Raw genomic sequence first — 17,288 nt, forward strand, 5'->3', positions numbered from 1 at the left:
CTTGTCAAGTTCCTCTAAAGAACCCAACAATAAAGTGTTATCTTCATGGACCCGGAAAGAGCTTTGAAAGAGACCTCAATGAGTTGTGTAGACGTTATTTGATATCACAATTGCCAAAGGTAACATTTTGAAACAATCTATACACTTGGAGTATAGCGTTGGACCCTACTCATCACTGTATCTGTCACATGTCTCTTTTCAAGAAATCAAGTTAGATATGAAACTTTCAATTTCTAAAATATTCTCACTCAAACATTTTAGTTGATGCGAATCTTAATGATCTTTTTAAAAAATGCTACTATTCAGTAGTTGTACAATTTTTTTTCAAATAATTTCAATTCACTATTATAAATATTAAAAATGTATGAACCAAAAGAGCTTATTGAAACAAATAGAATGCAAACACATGAAATTGTCTCGAGTATAGTTAAAAAAATTAGTGTATGAACGCATTAAATGTTAAACGATTGTGAAGGCGACACGTCAGCAAATTTAGAAAATCTAGTGTGAATGCATTAATTACGAATGCATCTCTTTTAATATATAGGGGATAATAAATATAAAATAACTTTCACAGAGATTTTATGTAGAGTAGTTATTCAAACAATATTACTAGGTGATTGTCCGCAAATTTTTGGTAGCTAACTTTAACATATTTTATTTATTAATACTTTTAAGTTTTTGAATATGATTTATGTAGTATTTAGTTAAATTTTCTTAACATCTTTTACAAATCAATATTTCATTAAATTGTTTTATAACATTATTGTTAGAACATATATATATATATTATTTAAATCTAAAACATCAACTAATGTGACAAATAGACTCACACTTGCAACTAAAGTATAAACACACAAAAAATTATTAAGAAGAAATAAAACAATATATATGTGAATTCTGTTGATTTAATAAAAAGTTAAGACTATAAAAAATTTCATAAATTTAGGAATATAGTTTTATTCATCATATTCTTCGTATTTTTATGATTTAGGTAATTTTCCGGGTTACTTTCTTTTAAATAAAATCAAAACAATTTTTTTTTTGTTTTTGAGATTTTGAAAAAGTTTTTGAAAATGATGAACTTGTAAGAAATTGATTCTGATTCTGATTGATAACATTTAAAACCTCTTAGGAAGGAAACTATACAATTATAAATAATACATACAATATTTACAAATTTTAAAATTTATGAATTATTTCTCAGAAGTTTTTGAATCGGTAGAAATATTTTCATAAATCTTTATCAATAGTTTCATAAATCCAAATGTTTTTATAACTCAAGAAAATAATTTGTTATCAATGATCAATAATTTAAAATCTTAACTTTAAATAATTTTATAAAGATTTATAAATATTTTGTAAACTCCTATAAATAATTTTATAAAGATTTTCAAAACTTCTATGATGATTTTATAATTTTTTGTAAACTCCTATAAATAACGAGAAATTATTCTTTATAAATGGTTTTATAAATATTTATAACATTTTGTATAGATCTTTATATATTGATTTGTAAGCTCTTATTAATGATATAATAATCATTATTGATGATTTAAAACCTAAAAATGATTACCAAATATTTATATATTTATATACTATTATATATCTGGTATAAATCATTACTAATGAATCAATATAAATGAATTTAAGTTTTTTTTTTAAATATATTAATTATCACAGATGATTTTAAACTATTTTAAATAATTAATAAACTCGTTATATGATGAACCAGTAGTTATTATAATATTTTTTAATTAAAATTATATGTTTTATATATGTATATCATGACTTATATAAAAAATAGAGTTTTTACGATTGTTTATAATAGAAAAATAAAGCTAGTATATTAGTTTTAGTAACAAGTTTTTAACAACATACTTCATATAATTTATAAATAGACAATTAATGAAAAACGAAATGATGAAGTATTAGATAGAATTTTCATAGTTGATACTATAAATGATTATGCATAAAACTATGTAAATAGTTTGGCAACTAACATTAATTGATCTGTGATTTTCTTTTTTAGATTCGATTAAAATAAATAAAAATTAAAAATTATCGACCAATGAAATTATAAGGACTTTTTCAGATTGCCATGACACGTTAGCAGAAGCCAATAAAATGACTTCTCATAGGATTAATACATGATCATTGCTAATATTTGCCCCTACTATTACATGGCAATTACATTTTTTTCCATCGTGTTTTCAAAGAAATCTTTACCCTTAGTTAAAGGTAGAATAATAATTCGCCAAATAATTTAACCACGTTGTGGTGGTCTAGTGGTCTCCACTAGAGGAGGAGTGCTCTGATGGTCCAGGCCAGGGTTCAACTCCCCCGGATATGGGTCCATGCTTACGATCCATTTGAATATCCGGGAGATGGTCTATCTGTGGGCTGCACCTCCCACCCGGAGGTTAGGTCTGTGTCTTTAATAGACCCGGGTTTAACAAAAAAATAATAATTCGCCAAATAAACTATCAAGTAACAACACAGACCGTAGATGGTGGGACCCCGTTTTCTCTCATTTTCTTTCAACCTTCTATCTAAAAAGTTTCACAAAAAAGCAAATCGTGATAAAGGGCCGGTGGTTCGACCACCGCCGGTCACCTCTTTTTCTTTTGTTTTTTGTTTTATGTAAATATCTGTTTAGTTTTTCGGCTTAGTCTGAACTCCTATTCCGTCTGCGGATGTTTTCTTCGGTTTAGCCGATCTAGATCATCGCTAGGCGATGTTTTTTGTGGTGTTTTCATATAATATTCCTATACTCTCTGGGCTTATATAAGATTCCGGCTGTTTCTTTGGGTTTTCATCTCCTCCTATGGTCATCCTCAATCTCTATCACTGAATGATATCAATCTTTGATACTAAAAAACTAAGCAAAGTTTTCAGAAAGTATAGAGTTTTGAGCTTTGCAGATTAACCTTTCCGGTTTTTGTTTCAACTTAAGAAAAGCCAAAGTTTGTTTCCAACAAATGTTTTGGCAATAGCTGGAGCTAAATCGATGAAGGTATTTGGAATTCTTCACATCCAAAGGAAGAGATCGGAGATTGAAGGAGCAGAGGCGCGAAGGAGAGTATTGATCTCAGATTCATTGAAAAGATGCTTGCTGATTATGAAAGAGGAAGAAACAGAAGAGATTGACAGGACAGGTCTTTCCGGTGGCTTCAGGTTGACGGCGTCGATGGCTCTGGTTCATGACGTCAGCGACTATTGTTCGAAGCATGGAAGACACGTGTTACCACGTGTAGCAAGTACAAGAAGCTGCTAGGGTTATCTAGATTTTGGGCTTTTCTCTCTATTTGGCTCTAATCTTTATGTTTTCTTCCAGTGAACCTATTTCAATGTAATCTGGATCTCTGTAGAAGCCCTATGGGCTCTTTCTTATGAATGGAAGTTTGTTGACAAAAAAAAAGATGGTGGGACCCCTAGCCATACCACGTTAGAGTAAATAATAATGGGAAAATTCCATAAAAATATCCGAACTAAATTTTGTTAAGCTTTTTAATACCCAAACTTTTTCACTACCCAGTTTAATACCCCAACTAATTATTTTACTCAATTTAATATCCAAACTTTTAAAATTGTGTCCACTTTAATACCCAAACTTTATTTATTTTAATAAAAATACTAATAAGTTTCAAATAAACGTTTAAAAAATCTCTAAAATTTACAAATAAACTCAGAAAATTCTAATTTTTTTGGCGTTTGAGAAATAAAAATAACTAAATAGTGTAAAATATTAAATTTTGTAATAAAATTTCTAAGTTTTAAATATTGTATTTAGTTTGTTTTCTAAAATCAAAAACGAAATTTATTTTTATCATTAAAATTCATTTATTTTTTGAAAAAAATAAATTTTCCATGGTTTATCTACCTTCTTTTCTAAATCTTAAAATAAAACTAGAATTTTTAATATTTTTTTCTTAGATTTTTTGAGATTTTATTAAGTTTTGTTTGAAACTTTTTAGTATTTTTATTTAAATAAATAAAGTTTGGGTATTAAAGTGAGTACAATGTTAAAAGTTTGGATATTAAAATGAGCAAAATAATTAGTTGGGATATTAAACTGGGTAGTGAAAAAATTTGGGTATTAAAAAGCTTAACAAAATTTAGTTCGGGTATTTTTATGGAATTTTCCCAATAATAATTGGTTTCTATTTTTTTGGTGAATCTATTATGGTTTTTATTATTATTGGTTTAACTAAGTGATTTTTCCGTGCTCATACACTAGTATAAATATTTATAAGGTAAGCATACAATAATTATTCATTTCTATTTACTTTTAGTCAAAAATTAATTTATAATTTATATGCATAATTTCATTAATAATATTATATTATTTTAATTAGAAATATGATCTTAGATATGTTATATCTAGTCGGTTGTGTTTTTTACAGTCGATTTAGTGATCAGTTAGATAAATTGGATATTTGGATTGCATATATTTCTCTGAATTCAACAATAACACTTTTTTATTTTAAATATATTAAAATTATTATTATTATTATTTTTCTTATTTACATTTACGTTGGTTGTTGCTTTGATATGTAAATATATTTGAAGAAGATTATGTATAGATATATGTGGTTAGATGAAATAAAAAATAAACTAAAGTGTCTAATTCCAAACTACATAAATTAATATAATGATAATACTCTAGAGTCTCATGCATATATATAAATTTTATAAAAGAACTAAATTGTAACAGTTGGTTAATATTTTATTTTCATTTGTAAATATGTTTTGAGTTTTCCTATAATTTACATTTAAAAAATAAATTATTATTATAAAATTATATAGTCTTATTGTAGTTAAATATATGATTTTAAATATAACATATATTATATAATCTTATTATAGTTAAAGAATCTCTGACGATTTCCACGGACAAAATTTTAATGAAATCCTCACAGATAATTTCTGACGAAATTCCGATGGACAAAATTCGATAAAATAATAGGATAATAATATTTAGAATTTTTTTTTTGCTAAATATATGATCTCATTAAAATTATAAATTAATAATTAATAATTATGATGTATATGAATTTTATATATAAACAAGTAAAGTATTTTATTGTTTATTAATCTTAAAATGAATCACATCTCTAATTTTTATTTTTTTTCATTTCAGTAATTTGGTGTTACTTTATTCGACATACATAAATGTATCAAACAATATTATTATAATATTGCGAAATAAAATATCCTTTCCTTCTTTTAAATAAAAAACATATTTAAAGTATAAGTCAAAAAATAGAATTGTTATTTAAATTAATAACTCTGTAAATTAATAAATTATAATAGAAAATATTAATTTATAAGGTTTTTATTTGTTTTGTTAACGAGAAGAAAAGGAAATTCGAGAGGAATTTTCCTTTTAGTTTTTGTCCTTGAATTGTTAAAATACATTCCAACGGTTAAGATGCATCCAATAAATATAAATGAACAACACGAGATCAAGTGCTTCGCGGAGTACGATAACTATTGTCTTCCTCTCTTCTAAAGGGTTGTTTTAGGGCTCGCTTACTGCGCTACACGGCTTTTAGGCGGCTGCCTCTTCTTTCTTCTTCTTCGCCTCGAACGTCTTTTAGGGTTTCGAATTTTTCTCGGCAATGGACCCTTACGGAACGGAATCAGTCGTGGATGAGGAGGAGAACCACGAGGTGAAACCATCCGAAGATCATGTTGAGGACGATGACGACAAATCTCAGCCTCAATCTGGCGGTGGCATCGATAGCGCTGGGTAAGCTTCTAGATTCAATAATTAGGATTTGGCTATTTTCTCAAATTGAGATAAGATAATTCAATTAGGGTTTTCAAAATTAATGATAGGGAAGTAGAAAAAGATTTGAACTTTATATCGATGCTGTTACTGATCGGTGAAATTAGGGCTAAGTTCTTCGTTTTACCCTTTAGAGAAATCTGGAGTGGACAAGGATTTAAGTTTAGTCCTGTTTATACATAGTGAAATTAGTCTTACTTATACGATGTTTTGTGGAATTTGTAGAAAGATATTTGTTGGAGGTTTAGCCAGGGAGACAACTTCAGGTTAGCTCTTTTTTGTGTCTGGTTGCCCACTTTTGTTAAAAGAGGTTTAGCTCTCTCGTTATTGTGTTCAAAGTTCAATACTTTATAACTCTTTTGTTTTTTTTAATCTGTTTGTGCAGCTGACTTCGTCAAGCATTTTGAGAAGTATGGAGAGATTACAGATTCTGTGATTATGAAGGATAGGAAAACTGGACAGCCCCGAGGGTTTGGTTTTGTTACTTATGCTGATTCCTCTGTGGTCGACAAACTTATCCAGGACAATCACATTATTAACGGGAAGCAGGTTAATATTTAGCTAACAAGCCTAAGTCTGTGTTCTTAAGTTGCGTCTTACAGTGAAATAACGTTTGATTCTTCTTTTTTTGGGCTGTTCAGGTTGAGATTAAGCGGACGATACCGAGAGGATCCATGAGCTCTAACGAGATCAAAACCAAGAAGATATTTGTTGGTGGAATCCCTTCAACTGTTGATGATGGTAAGACACCAGTCTTTTCTAACTTATTCATTTCTCTCATGTGATTCTAATGATCATGTCTATCTGTGAAGTAACTAATCTGGTGATTGGGGTATATGTAGATGAGTTTAAGGAGTTCTTTATGCAATTTGGAGAGCTGAAGGAACACCAGATTATGCGTGATCACGCAACTGGAAGATCCCGTGGGTTCGGCTTTGTTACATATGAAAGTGAAGACATGGTTGATCTCCTCTTGGCAAAAGGGAACAGAATTGAGCTCGCAGGGACTCAGGTAACAAAATGTTGTTGAGAGTCTAAGGCTTTTGTAGCTAAATCAGAACACTCGCATATCTCCCTCTGACATTGTTGTATTGTCTTATATAGGTAGAGATAAAGAAGGCAGAGCCGAAGAAACCAAACTCGGTAACAACCCCTTCAAGGCGGTTTGGTGACTCACGCTCCAACTTTGGCGGAGGTTATGGAGATGGTTATGGTGGAGGACCCGGCGGAGGATACGGTGGTCCAGATGGTCCTTACAAATCTGGTGGCTATGGAGGTGGCCGGTCTGGTGGCTATGGAGGGTACGGAGGAGAGTTTGGCGGGTATGGCGGCGGTGGATATGGTGGTGGTGTTGGACCTTATAGAGGAGGAGAACCTCCACTTGGGTACTCTGGTCGTTATGGAGGAGGAGCCGGTGGTGGTTACAACAGAGGTGGTTACGGCATGGGAGCTGGAGGAGGAGGGTACGGTGGTGGACCTGGAGATATGTATGGCGCTCCGTACGGTGAGCCAGCAGGTGGTTATGGTGGACCAAGTGGGAGTTACGGAGGTGGATACGGGAGCGGTGGTGGGTATGGTGGAGGAGGCTATAGAGGGAGCGGTGGTGGGTATGAGATGGGTGGTACTGGAGTTGGAGGCGGAGGAGGTTACCCTGCTGGCGGTGGAGGAGGTTACCCTGGTGCTGGAGGAGGAGGAGGAAGTAGAGGAGGGTATGGAGGTTCGGGACGATACCATCCTTATGGAAGGTAGAAAGTTCCATAAAAGCTTTCAATCTTCTTTTACTTGTTTGTTTCTGTCATGTATTGGTTATCAAGAATGATAGCTAGAGAGTAATACTGTATGGGTGAGAGAAGAGGCTTATAGGGTTTGATTCCCAGAGATTAGTTTTAATACATTCATAGATAATTGCCAGATTATTCTTTTTTTTTTTTTTTTTTTTTGCTTAGAACAAGACTTTGTGGCAACTAGATTTAGCTTGGCTGTCGAGTTTTGATTCCAATCTTACCAGTTAGACGTTTGTTTGTATTGTTGCGAATTTTTAAGAAGAAACCTTCTATGTCAATCCGAAGGTTTATGACTGTCGTCTTCTTCTTCCTTTTAAGTGAGAACCACAAATTAACCAAATAATATCTGGTGGTCAATCAATCATCTGCCTCGATTGTTTTTCGTGTTCCATTTTACGCTTCTTCCCCGGAAATTTCACCAAGCCAACTTTTCATCATCGCTTTGATTATCATCTCTCTCTGTGGCTCATTTCTTATCTCTGTTACATTAGCAGCATTTTGTGGGTTTGAGAAACAGAGATTACGGAGATGGCAACTCTAGTTGCATCTAACATCGTCTGCATCGGAAAAGTAACGATTCTCAGAAGCGAGTTTAATTGCAATCAATCCCTTTTTTTTTTAAATTGTCTTTCTGATTATTAGGTTGTTTGAAAAATGGAGAGATGTGCAGGTAGAGAGGAGATTGAAAATAGATTGCAGAAAGAAAGAGAAAGGAGGAAGAGATCATCAAAGCATTTCTCCTTATAAAGTCATTGAAATTACTCCCCCACCTAAATCTCTCGGCGTTCGTTGCCTTCCTCATGTCTGTCTCTCTCTCTCTGTCTTCTTCTTCTTCTTTGAATTGAGAATCTCAAGTCAAATTAATTTGATGGGAAAAAACTGTGTGATTTTGCAGAATCTTCAGTGCGGAGAGAACGTAATGATAGAAGGTCAAACGTACACAATCTCGGCGGTAACTCATCGATATCAGCTCCGGAAAGGTAAGTACGAGCCTAGTGAGCGACGCCTTGATGTTCTCTCCGCCGCTAGATACGTTTTAAACCTTTATTTCGACAATTTGCTCCAAAACTCTTGACCCCCTTTCCTTACATTTCCTTTTCCCTGAACATTAGTGTAATAAGGAACCTGTACGACGATGATGGATACTTGTTGTCATGATCTTGGTAATATTAATCCTTGGTAATATGATCTTGGTAATATAAATCCTTTAAAAAAAATGATCTTGGTAATATGATAGAATGTATTTATTGTTCATGCTAATCACTACAGAGTTACAAGAATTCTCAAGAGCTTGACCAAAGAGACAATGAATCAATCTCTCGCCTCTTGAGTCTAACTCACTCCTCAACTTTTATCCTTTTGTTTCTGATGCATTTTAAAACCAAGGGTAGAATGAACAATTAAACCAAACCGATTCGAATTAATTAAATGCACAATCAGGTTGACCAATCCGGTTAAGCTCAACATCAGATGAACTTTGTCACACCTCGATCAACACATATATCAACCTTAGAGATTAAGTGAAACTATACAGCCTCCGTGCCTTAGTCACGCAGAAAGCCAGGGAAAGATAACAGGGATGCGAATCGTTCGTGCTAGCTCCCCGATATATTACCTACTTTTTGCTGATGATAACCTGTTCTTTTGTAAGGCGGAACCCCGTGAATGTGAAAAAGTAATGAAAGTAGTCAAGAGATATGGAAAAACATCAGGCCAGTGTATCAATTTTGATAAATCCTCCTTACTCTTTGGTAAAAGGATCCCAGCGACTGAGCGACAAATAATTAAAGATACACTTGGTATTCAAAATGAAGAAGGAATGGGATCATACTTAGGAATTCCAGAGGATATAAGTGGATCCAAGTGCAAACTATTTGCTTTCTTAAAGGATAAGTTATCTCATAGAGTGAATGGGTAGACGGGAAGATTGCTCTCGAAAGGAGGAAAAGAAGTGTTGATAAAATCGATCTTATTGGCATTACCGACATACGTTATGTCCAGTTTCTTGCTTCCACTAGAGATATGTGAGAACCTTGCAAGTGCCATAGCACAATTTTGGTGGAGTTCTAATCCGCCAAAAAGAGGGATTCACTGGGCCACATGGGACAAGATGTGTGCACCTAGAGAGAAAGGAGGAATAGGCTTTCGCATGATCCATGAATTCAATTTGCCACTCTTAGTGAAACAACTTTGGCGTTTAGTTCAATTCCCAGATTCATTGGTGGCCAGAGTTTTATGTGTGGACGAGTATCACTGCGGCAAGAAAGCTTCTTTTATTGGGAATTAGGAACAAGGTCCACTCAGGATATGAAGTTAAGGTTTGGCAGGATCCATGGATCCCATCGATACCCGCTAGACCAGCTAGGGCCAGGGTCCCAGTTGTGAATCCGAACATGTTAGTCAGTGATCTCATTGATTTTCAGACGAAGGAATGGGATGACCAACTATTGGAGCAGTATGTAGATCAGGAGGACATTCCGATGATTCAGAGTTTGGCCATAAGCCCTACTCATAAACGTGATACATTCTGCTGGAGTTATACTAAGAATGGTCAATATACGGTCAAATCTGGTTACTGGGTAGCTATGAATATTTTGAGAACCAATGAAGAGATACAAGTCTTATAATCCAGTATTACCAAACTTCAGGCCTTTGCCTGGACAGTGAATGCACCTCAGAAGATTCGTCACTTTATTTGGCAATTGATTACATGACAGATAGCAGTTACAAGAAATCTTACACGACGCAACATGAGATGCGATAATTATTGTCCAAGATGTGCAGAACCAGAAGAGACTGCTACTCATGCAATATTTGAATGCCCACCTGCATTGCAAGTATGGACTTCATCATCTCCTCCATCTAATCCTCAGATGTTTCCTCTCCCAAGTGTCTATGCTAATATAGATTATCTGTTCTGGAGGAAGAATAGTATCATTGAGCCAGAAAATGATCGAAATCCGTACCCTTGGATAATATGGTATATCTGGAAAGGTAGGAATGACAAGTTATTTAGAGGGATAGATAGGGATCCAGTAGAGCTAGTCAGGTATGCAGAGGCTGAATGTCAAGCTTGGCATAATGCAAGGGAGACGATACCGAACTCTAAAGTGGAACAAAGCTCAAATCAAACTCAAGTCTTAAGCTTGAATGACATTTGTATGGTGGACGGCTCATGGACCTCTACTGATCGTTTTACCGGAATAGGATGGGTTTGGAAAGATAGTATGGGAAAGATCCAATTAATGGGGACGAGAAATTTGAGGAGACGAGAATCATCACTACACTCAGAACTCGAAGCTCTAAAATGGGCAATGGAGACAATGCTGCAACACTCGGACTGCCAAAGATTTGGGACAGACTGCAAGGATCTTATTGCAATGATAATGGAGCCACAGGCATGGCCAACTTTTTCTACGGAGCTAGAAATGATAAACACCTTGAAGATATGCTTTAGGGATTTCTCCATTCATTATATCCCAAGAAACCAAAATGTAGTAGCTGATTCGTTAGCTAGGACTGCTCGTACTTTCCATTGTTCTCTTTGTTACTTTGGTTGTTCTATTCCGGTCTGGTTACCCAGACCACCTCAAGTTTGAGTAATAGAATGGCCTTTCGATGTTTAAAAAAAAAAAAAAAAAAAACAGCCTCCCTGCATGATTCAGTCCGAGCAATCCTAACAAGACTTTTTTAATTTCTGCTCTGCGTGTGGTCATGACAACTAATAAATTAATAGCAAACAATTGAGACGTTCGCCAGGTCGTTTGACAAGTTCATCGTGAACTATATAATTACGAAATGTATGTAGCCAAGAATTTATGCCAAATCCAAATATGTTAAATTTTCAATCTTTGTAACTATGATTTAATTATATTTATCACCAGTGGTATAGAATAGATGTTTAAGCTGACATCATCACCAGACAATTAGCTTGCAGGAAAAATAATATAATACAACCGTTGACAAACGTGGCATATTTTTAACTAAATCAACTGTCTGTCACTAAACAATTAGATGACGAACGAGTCGCTTTGCACGATTCCGTCTGTCAAGTAGAGTTTACATCACCAACCTGTCTTGTCACAAAATGTGGGACCCGTACTCGTGTGTGCGCCTCGAGACGTGTTCGAACGATCGAATATTAAACGTTGAAGTTGCACTGCGTCCTCCATTTTCGAATCAGCTTCTTCTTCTTCAGTCCCCCCCTCTCTCTCTCTCTCTTTTGACAAATGACGAACGTTGAGAATATGAGCTCAGTTCCGGCGTCGGAAGACACGGAGTTCGGGTTCAAGAGGCCGGAGATGTACAGTACCAACATCGCTAACTCCATCACTTCGTACGGTCGCCATGTTTTCGTTCTGTACAAGACTCCTGAAGCTTGGATCTCGCACGTCGAAGAGGAAGGTTTGCCTCAGAGGTTCGCCACGTTGCTCAAGGATCGCAAATCTGATCTCCCTGTTCAGGTATATACACGAACGAACATTAGATTCGCTATTTTCAAAAGTATACACGTCTTTGATCTGACTTTAGGCGTTTTGATCTGATGTAGACGAAGCTGAATGTATGCGAAGGTGGCGGATCCGATGGAGATGTGTTGATTTTTCCGGATATGGTCAGATACAAGTGAGCTATCCTCTTCTAGGTTTTGATTCTCAGTATTAAACAGTTGACTAAAAGAAACTCGATTGACTCGTATTAAGGTTTCTGAAAAGTGGAAATTACATAAGCTTAGATTCTCCATTTATTGCTCTGCTTTCAGATATGAATTTATTAAGCCTGACGTCCGGGTTTTCGGTAGGATTAGAGTTGGTTCTTATTGGGTAGATGAGTTTTGATTTCAAATATATCCAATTCAGTTCCTGTTCCGTACGGGGTCCGTTATATTCTGTTCTAAAAATATCATTATATTCTTTTTTTTTTGTTTTTTGTTATTCAAAATTCGTCAAATTTACACGGATATATGTATAGTAACCAATTTTTTTCAAAATTATGAAAATTTAAAATTTGATATTTTAAATTTCATACAAAAATAATGAAGATTTTTTTTTACAAATAAAATTTTATTACAAATAAAAGAGAACATATATATCCAGAGTTTGAGAAAGTATTTTGGATCGGTTCTGGTTAGCATTTTTTGAGTCTATCTAAAATGCTCAGGCTTATGGTTGATTCTAAACGCTTGCTTTTATGCTCAAAAGGGGGATTCAGGACACAGAAGTGGAAAGTTTCTTTGAAGACGTGCTTGTGAATGGGAAGCCATGGAAGTCCGGGAGAGAAGAAAAGATATCTGGAACATTTGTGTTCGTGTGTACTCACGCTAGTCGAGACAAGAGATGTGGTGTTTGTGGACCGGTCATCTTAGAGAGGTTCAAGCAGGAGATTGGCTCCCGTGGACTATCAGACCAAATCTCTCTCAGGCGATGCTCTCACGTTGGACAGCACAAGTATGCTGGTAATATAATAATTTTCAGTCCTGATTCAGCTGGAAAGATCTCTGGCAACTGGTAAGTAAAATGTTTGGACAAGATGTAAAGAAACTGACAATGTTAAAGGAGGTTTATGCATCATCACATGCTTAACTTTAAATGTAGGTATGGGTATGTAACTCCTGATGATGTACCTGAATTGCTTGACCAGCATATTGCAAAAGGAGAAATCATTCAAAGGATTTGGAGGTATAGGTTTCAAACTCATGATCTTTTGGTTTGGGTTACATATATTTACTCTGACATACAAAACTCAAATATTTGTTTTTTTTTTCTGTTTCAGGGGACAAATGGGCTTACCCGGAGGTGTAACTGAGAAAGAGCATGAACAGAGAGTGGTGCCAAACGGTAACCCTGTAGTTGAGAAATTCACTGGAGGATGTTGCCAAGGAACAAACGGCAGCGTTTCGTGTTGCCAAGCCGAAACCCCGAAGCCAGAGCCAGTCAAGAAAGAAGGAAAGTGCGCCATATGGTTTCAGCCTCTTGACAAAGAAGAGATGTATCTTGGAGCAGCCGTGGTTGGAGCCGTTGCAACTATCGCCATGATTGGTTACACCTTTTTCAAGAGGTCAGGATAAATACCACCTAACCTTACTCTTCTTACTTGGCTATTTGATTCAAATAGAAGTTTTGTTTATGTTTTTTTATCTGTCATTTCATACCTTTTAAGAAACATACCAAACTTTTTGGTTTCTGGGAGTTTTTTTTTAATTCTCTTCCCTTATGTAGTTTTCATTTTCTTCCACGTTGTGTTTGTTGTTGTTCTTTCTATTTTGTGGTTTGGTGAAAATCTTGATGATGAGCCATATCGTATCTGAATGATATATTTCTTTGATATGGGGCAATTTCTTGGAACTTCAATAAAACTTTGATTTGGTTTAATGGACTGGTTCGTGTGTTGTTTGAGTTTGATTTGGTTCGTCATGGAACCTAGTTATTGTCATTCGATTGTACCGCATAGTTCATGTCTATGATTGGTGGAGAGGTCATGCTTCAAAATCAGTAATATCCTCTAGACTATATTTGAGAATTGATTTGTATATGTGTCATCAGTACAATTGTTCTCAACAAAAAAAGATGACATGGCTTTAAAAAAATATGACATGGCATCGATCTAATTGTGACATGTAAAATTTTATATATTAAGATTTATATTTTTGGTAAGATTTTTTAAATATGGTAATGACTATTTTCTATATACGGATTCATATTTTTGCAAAGTTTCGTAATATAGTAATAACTAATAAATTTTATATCAAAAATATTATTTTTCTACAAGTATCCAATTTGGTAATATTTTAGAAATATGGTAATAATAATAAGTAATTACTTTTCTATATCTATTAAAATAATATAATTATATATATATAAATAATAATTCCGAATTTAATTTTTTATCAATTTATGATTCATTTTTTTATTATCAAAATAAGTGTAGTTATAATTATATATTTATCAACTTATATATGTTATTCATATTAATGTATATATTTATTAGAAATACATATAAGATGACATCGATCAAATTGTGAGATGTAAAATTTTCTATATTAAGATTTATGTTTTTGGTAAGATTTCTTAAATATGGTAATGGCTATTTTCTATATACGGATTCATATTTTTGGCAAAATTTTGTAATATAATAATAACTAATAAATTTTATATCAAAAATATTATTTTCTACAAGTATCCAATTTGGTAAGATTTTAGAAATATGGTAATACTAATAAATAATAACTTTTCTATATCTATTAAAATAATATAATTATATATATAAATAATAATTCCGAATTTAATTTTTTCATCAATTTATGAATCATATTTTTATTATCAAAATAAGTGTAGTTATAATTGTATATTTATCAACTTGTATATTATTTATATTACTGTATATATTTATTAGAAATAATTAAAAATAAAACTTAACTGAATAAAATATAATATGAATAAAATAACTCTATAAATTTTTAATTATTATTATTACAATTTAAATAAAATAAAATTATAAAGTTAAAGTAAACTTGAGTAAATCAAACTAAAAAATTACATTATGGTTTTATTTTTTAACTAATAAAATTTAAATAGTGAAAATTGATAATTTGTTTATATAAAATATTTTTAAAATTTTTATATCTGCGCATGGCGCAGGAAAACTCCTAGTGGAATAAGAAAAGAAAAATATATGCCTAGTTTGAAAATTCTGCAACTCTTTATAGACACTAGAGTTTTTGTCCGCGCTACGCGCGGAAAATAGGTTTAAACAATTTATTTTTAGGATCGAGGTATTATAATAATATTAAGAATTTATTTGGTAAGTTTAACTAAGTTTTGATTGGATGTAGACCTTTTTAAAAGTTTTTTAATAGTTGGATATATAAATTTTCTGAAGAAATAGGTGAAAATAGATTTGGATGTACTTATTAAAGCTGAAGCATAATACATTACTTGGTGAGATATGAAGAAAAGGAAAAAAGACGTTAGAATTTTTTTTCTCTATAGCTTTGATCTGTCTTTATTTTTTTGTTTCGTTGAGTACGTGAAATTGCGGTTAAGATAATTCTTTCGTTGAAATTGTATTCGTCCTTTGAAGTGCTTGATGTATTTGATTGAATTGTCAAAGTAAAATCTTGTTGCAAGAGATTCTCACCGTCTTACGCGCAATTTATATATTTAAAATTCAATATGTTTAGGTGAACTGTTGTATTTTATATTATATTTAATTTTAATTTTTAGTATAATTAATGTGAAATGTTTTTTATTTTGGATGTGGACTAAATCATATTGATTGAAAAATATATATTGTATCATAAATAAATGAATAGGAAGAAAATAGTTCTCTAATAATGCACTGAAATATCATTAAAATCATGTTATTAATATGAATGTTCTGATAAAAAGATTATGTTATTAATGTAAAATCAATTTCTGAATACTGGATACTTTTTAATATGTTTGCTGGTGTAAAATTAAATTTAGTAAACTAAATTTTAATAATTTGTAACATAAAATGAATTAGAAGTATATAAACTAAAGTATGGAGGTAGTTGACAAAAGAAAAGAATAAGGGATTGGTTAAGCAAATCAAACTAAACATTGTTCTGGTTTTTTGTTTTAATTAAATATTTCGGGCTACATGTATATTTCAGTTTGAGTTTGGTTAAAATCATATAAATCAAAAAGTATATAATGGTTATTGGTTTGTTTTTAGTTAAAGCAAAGTAAAAATAATTTAAAGATAGTAGTGAGAAATTATGATATGAGAATATCGATATTAAAGTATGAGAATATAAAGTAAATATCAAATAACAAAAATAGTATATAAATAAATATATTAAATTATAATAACATAATATTTGATGTTATATTTCTTTGGATTCTTTATTTATCATATGGAAATGTTAAATTATGATTGGTTAATTTTTGATATTGACACCATCGTCTTTCGTATAAAAGTTTGACATAAAAATTTGACATATCTATTAGGACAAAATAGTGATTGTTTGATTAATTTTTGTTTCTTCCTTTTTACTTTAGGATATTTTCTGTTTACTAAAATGAAAATGTTGTTTTATATATTATTCTTCCTCAAATGCTATGTGATCATTTTTTAGTGTTCTGCACATATTACTCATTATTCATGTTTTGTCTATTTCAATTATTTCATAAACTTTTACTATTTGTGGTTTCTGTTTGGTTTGTGGTTAGTTTTTCATTTTTTGATGTTTTGTTTGCATAATGTTATCTTTTATAGATTCTAGTTTATTATGAGTGAATGCTGAAATGATATATAGAAATGGTGCGCTATTGATTACTTTTTGTTTTGTTTTGTTTTGTTTTGTCTATAGTTAATAAATTTTAGGGGGTGTATTATTTTGATAGATATTAAGTGTATTAATTATTTTTCTTCAACTTTTTTTTCAAGGAACTGATACAACTATTAAATGCAGTTTTTTCATATGTTGCTTAATTTTATTTTAATTTTCTATTTTGTACCACTATTTGTTATATTGAGTAAGGTTCTTATTCAGTTATCATATTTTATTATTTTTGATTTTAAATGTATTCTTTTCTGTCACCTTTAAATATATTTTATCATAGTGTTTATCGATTTAAATAAAACAATATATTTTAAAGTGATTCATCATTATCTTAGATGATTTAATTTATTTGATATATACAGAAGCATATTTATTTTTAAAAATATATTTTTATTATGCATTTTAA

At 32.0% G+C, this 17,288-nt stretch overlaps 3 protein-coding genes across 3 annotated transcripts; all 3 read left to right on the forward strand.

The window, feature by feature from the left end:
- The first annotated feature begins 5,498 nt into the window (after positions 1 to 5,498).
- LOC108855490 (uncharacterized) lies at positions 5,499 to 7,718 on the forward strand. Its single transcript, XM_018629334.2, has 6 exons — positions 5,499 to 5,755; positions 6,020 to 6,060; positions 6,180 to 6,343; positions 6,436 to 6,535; positions 6,637 to 6,806; positions 6,899 to 7,718. Exons 1-6 carry the CDS (start codon positions 5,625 to 5,627, stop codon positions 7,541 to 7,543), a joined length of 1,251 nt encoding a protein of 416 aa, XP_018484836.2. The 5' UTR covers positions 5,499 to 5,624; the 3' UTR covers positions 7,544 to 7,718.
- Positions 7,719 to 7,861: 143 nt separating this feature from the next.
- LOC108855491 (uncharacterized) lies at positions 7,862 to 8,761 on the forward strand. Its single transcript, XM_018629336.2, has 3 exons — positions 7,862 to 8,148; positions 8,249 to 8,380; positions 8,474 to 8,761. Exons 1-3 carry the CDS (start codon positions 8,107 to 8,109, stop codon positions 8,651 to 8,653), a joined length of 354 nt encoding a protein of 117 aa, XP_018484838.1. The 5' UTR covers positions 7,862 to 8,106; the 3' UTR covers positions 8,654 to 8,761.
- A 3,008-nt stretch (positions 8,762 to 11,769) lies between these two features.
- On the forward strand, positions 11,770 to 13,952 carry LOC108851585 (uncharacterized). Its single transcript, XM_018625040.2, has 5 exons — positions 11,770 to 12,041; positions 12,128 to 12,201; positions 12,777 to 13,082; positions 13,170 to 13,253; positions 13,348 to 13,952. Exons 1-5 carry the CDS (start codon positions 11,808 to 11,810, stop codon positions 13,640 to 13,642), a joined length of 993 nt encoding a protein of 330 aa, XP_018480542.1. The 5' UTR covers positions 11,770 to 11,807; the 3' UTR covers positions 13,643 to 13,952.
- The last annotated feature ends 3,336 nt before the right edge of the window (positions 13,953 to 17,288 follow it).

The sequence above is a fragment of the Raphanus sativus genome, chromosome 4 (assembly GCF_000801105.2).
Source record: "Raphanus sativus cultivar WK10039 chromosome 4, ASM80110v3, whole genome shotgun sequence".
NCBI lineage: Eukaryota > Viridiplantae > Streptophyta > Magnoliopsida > Brassicales > Brassicaceae > Raphanus > Raphanus sativus.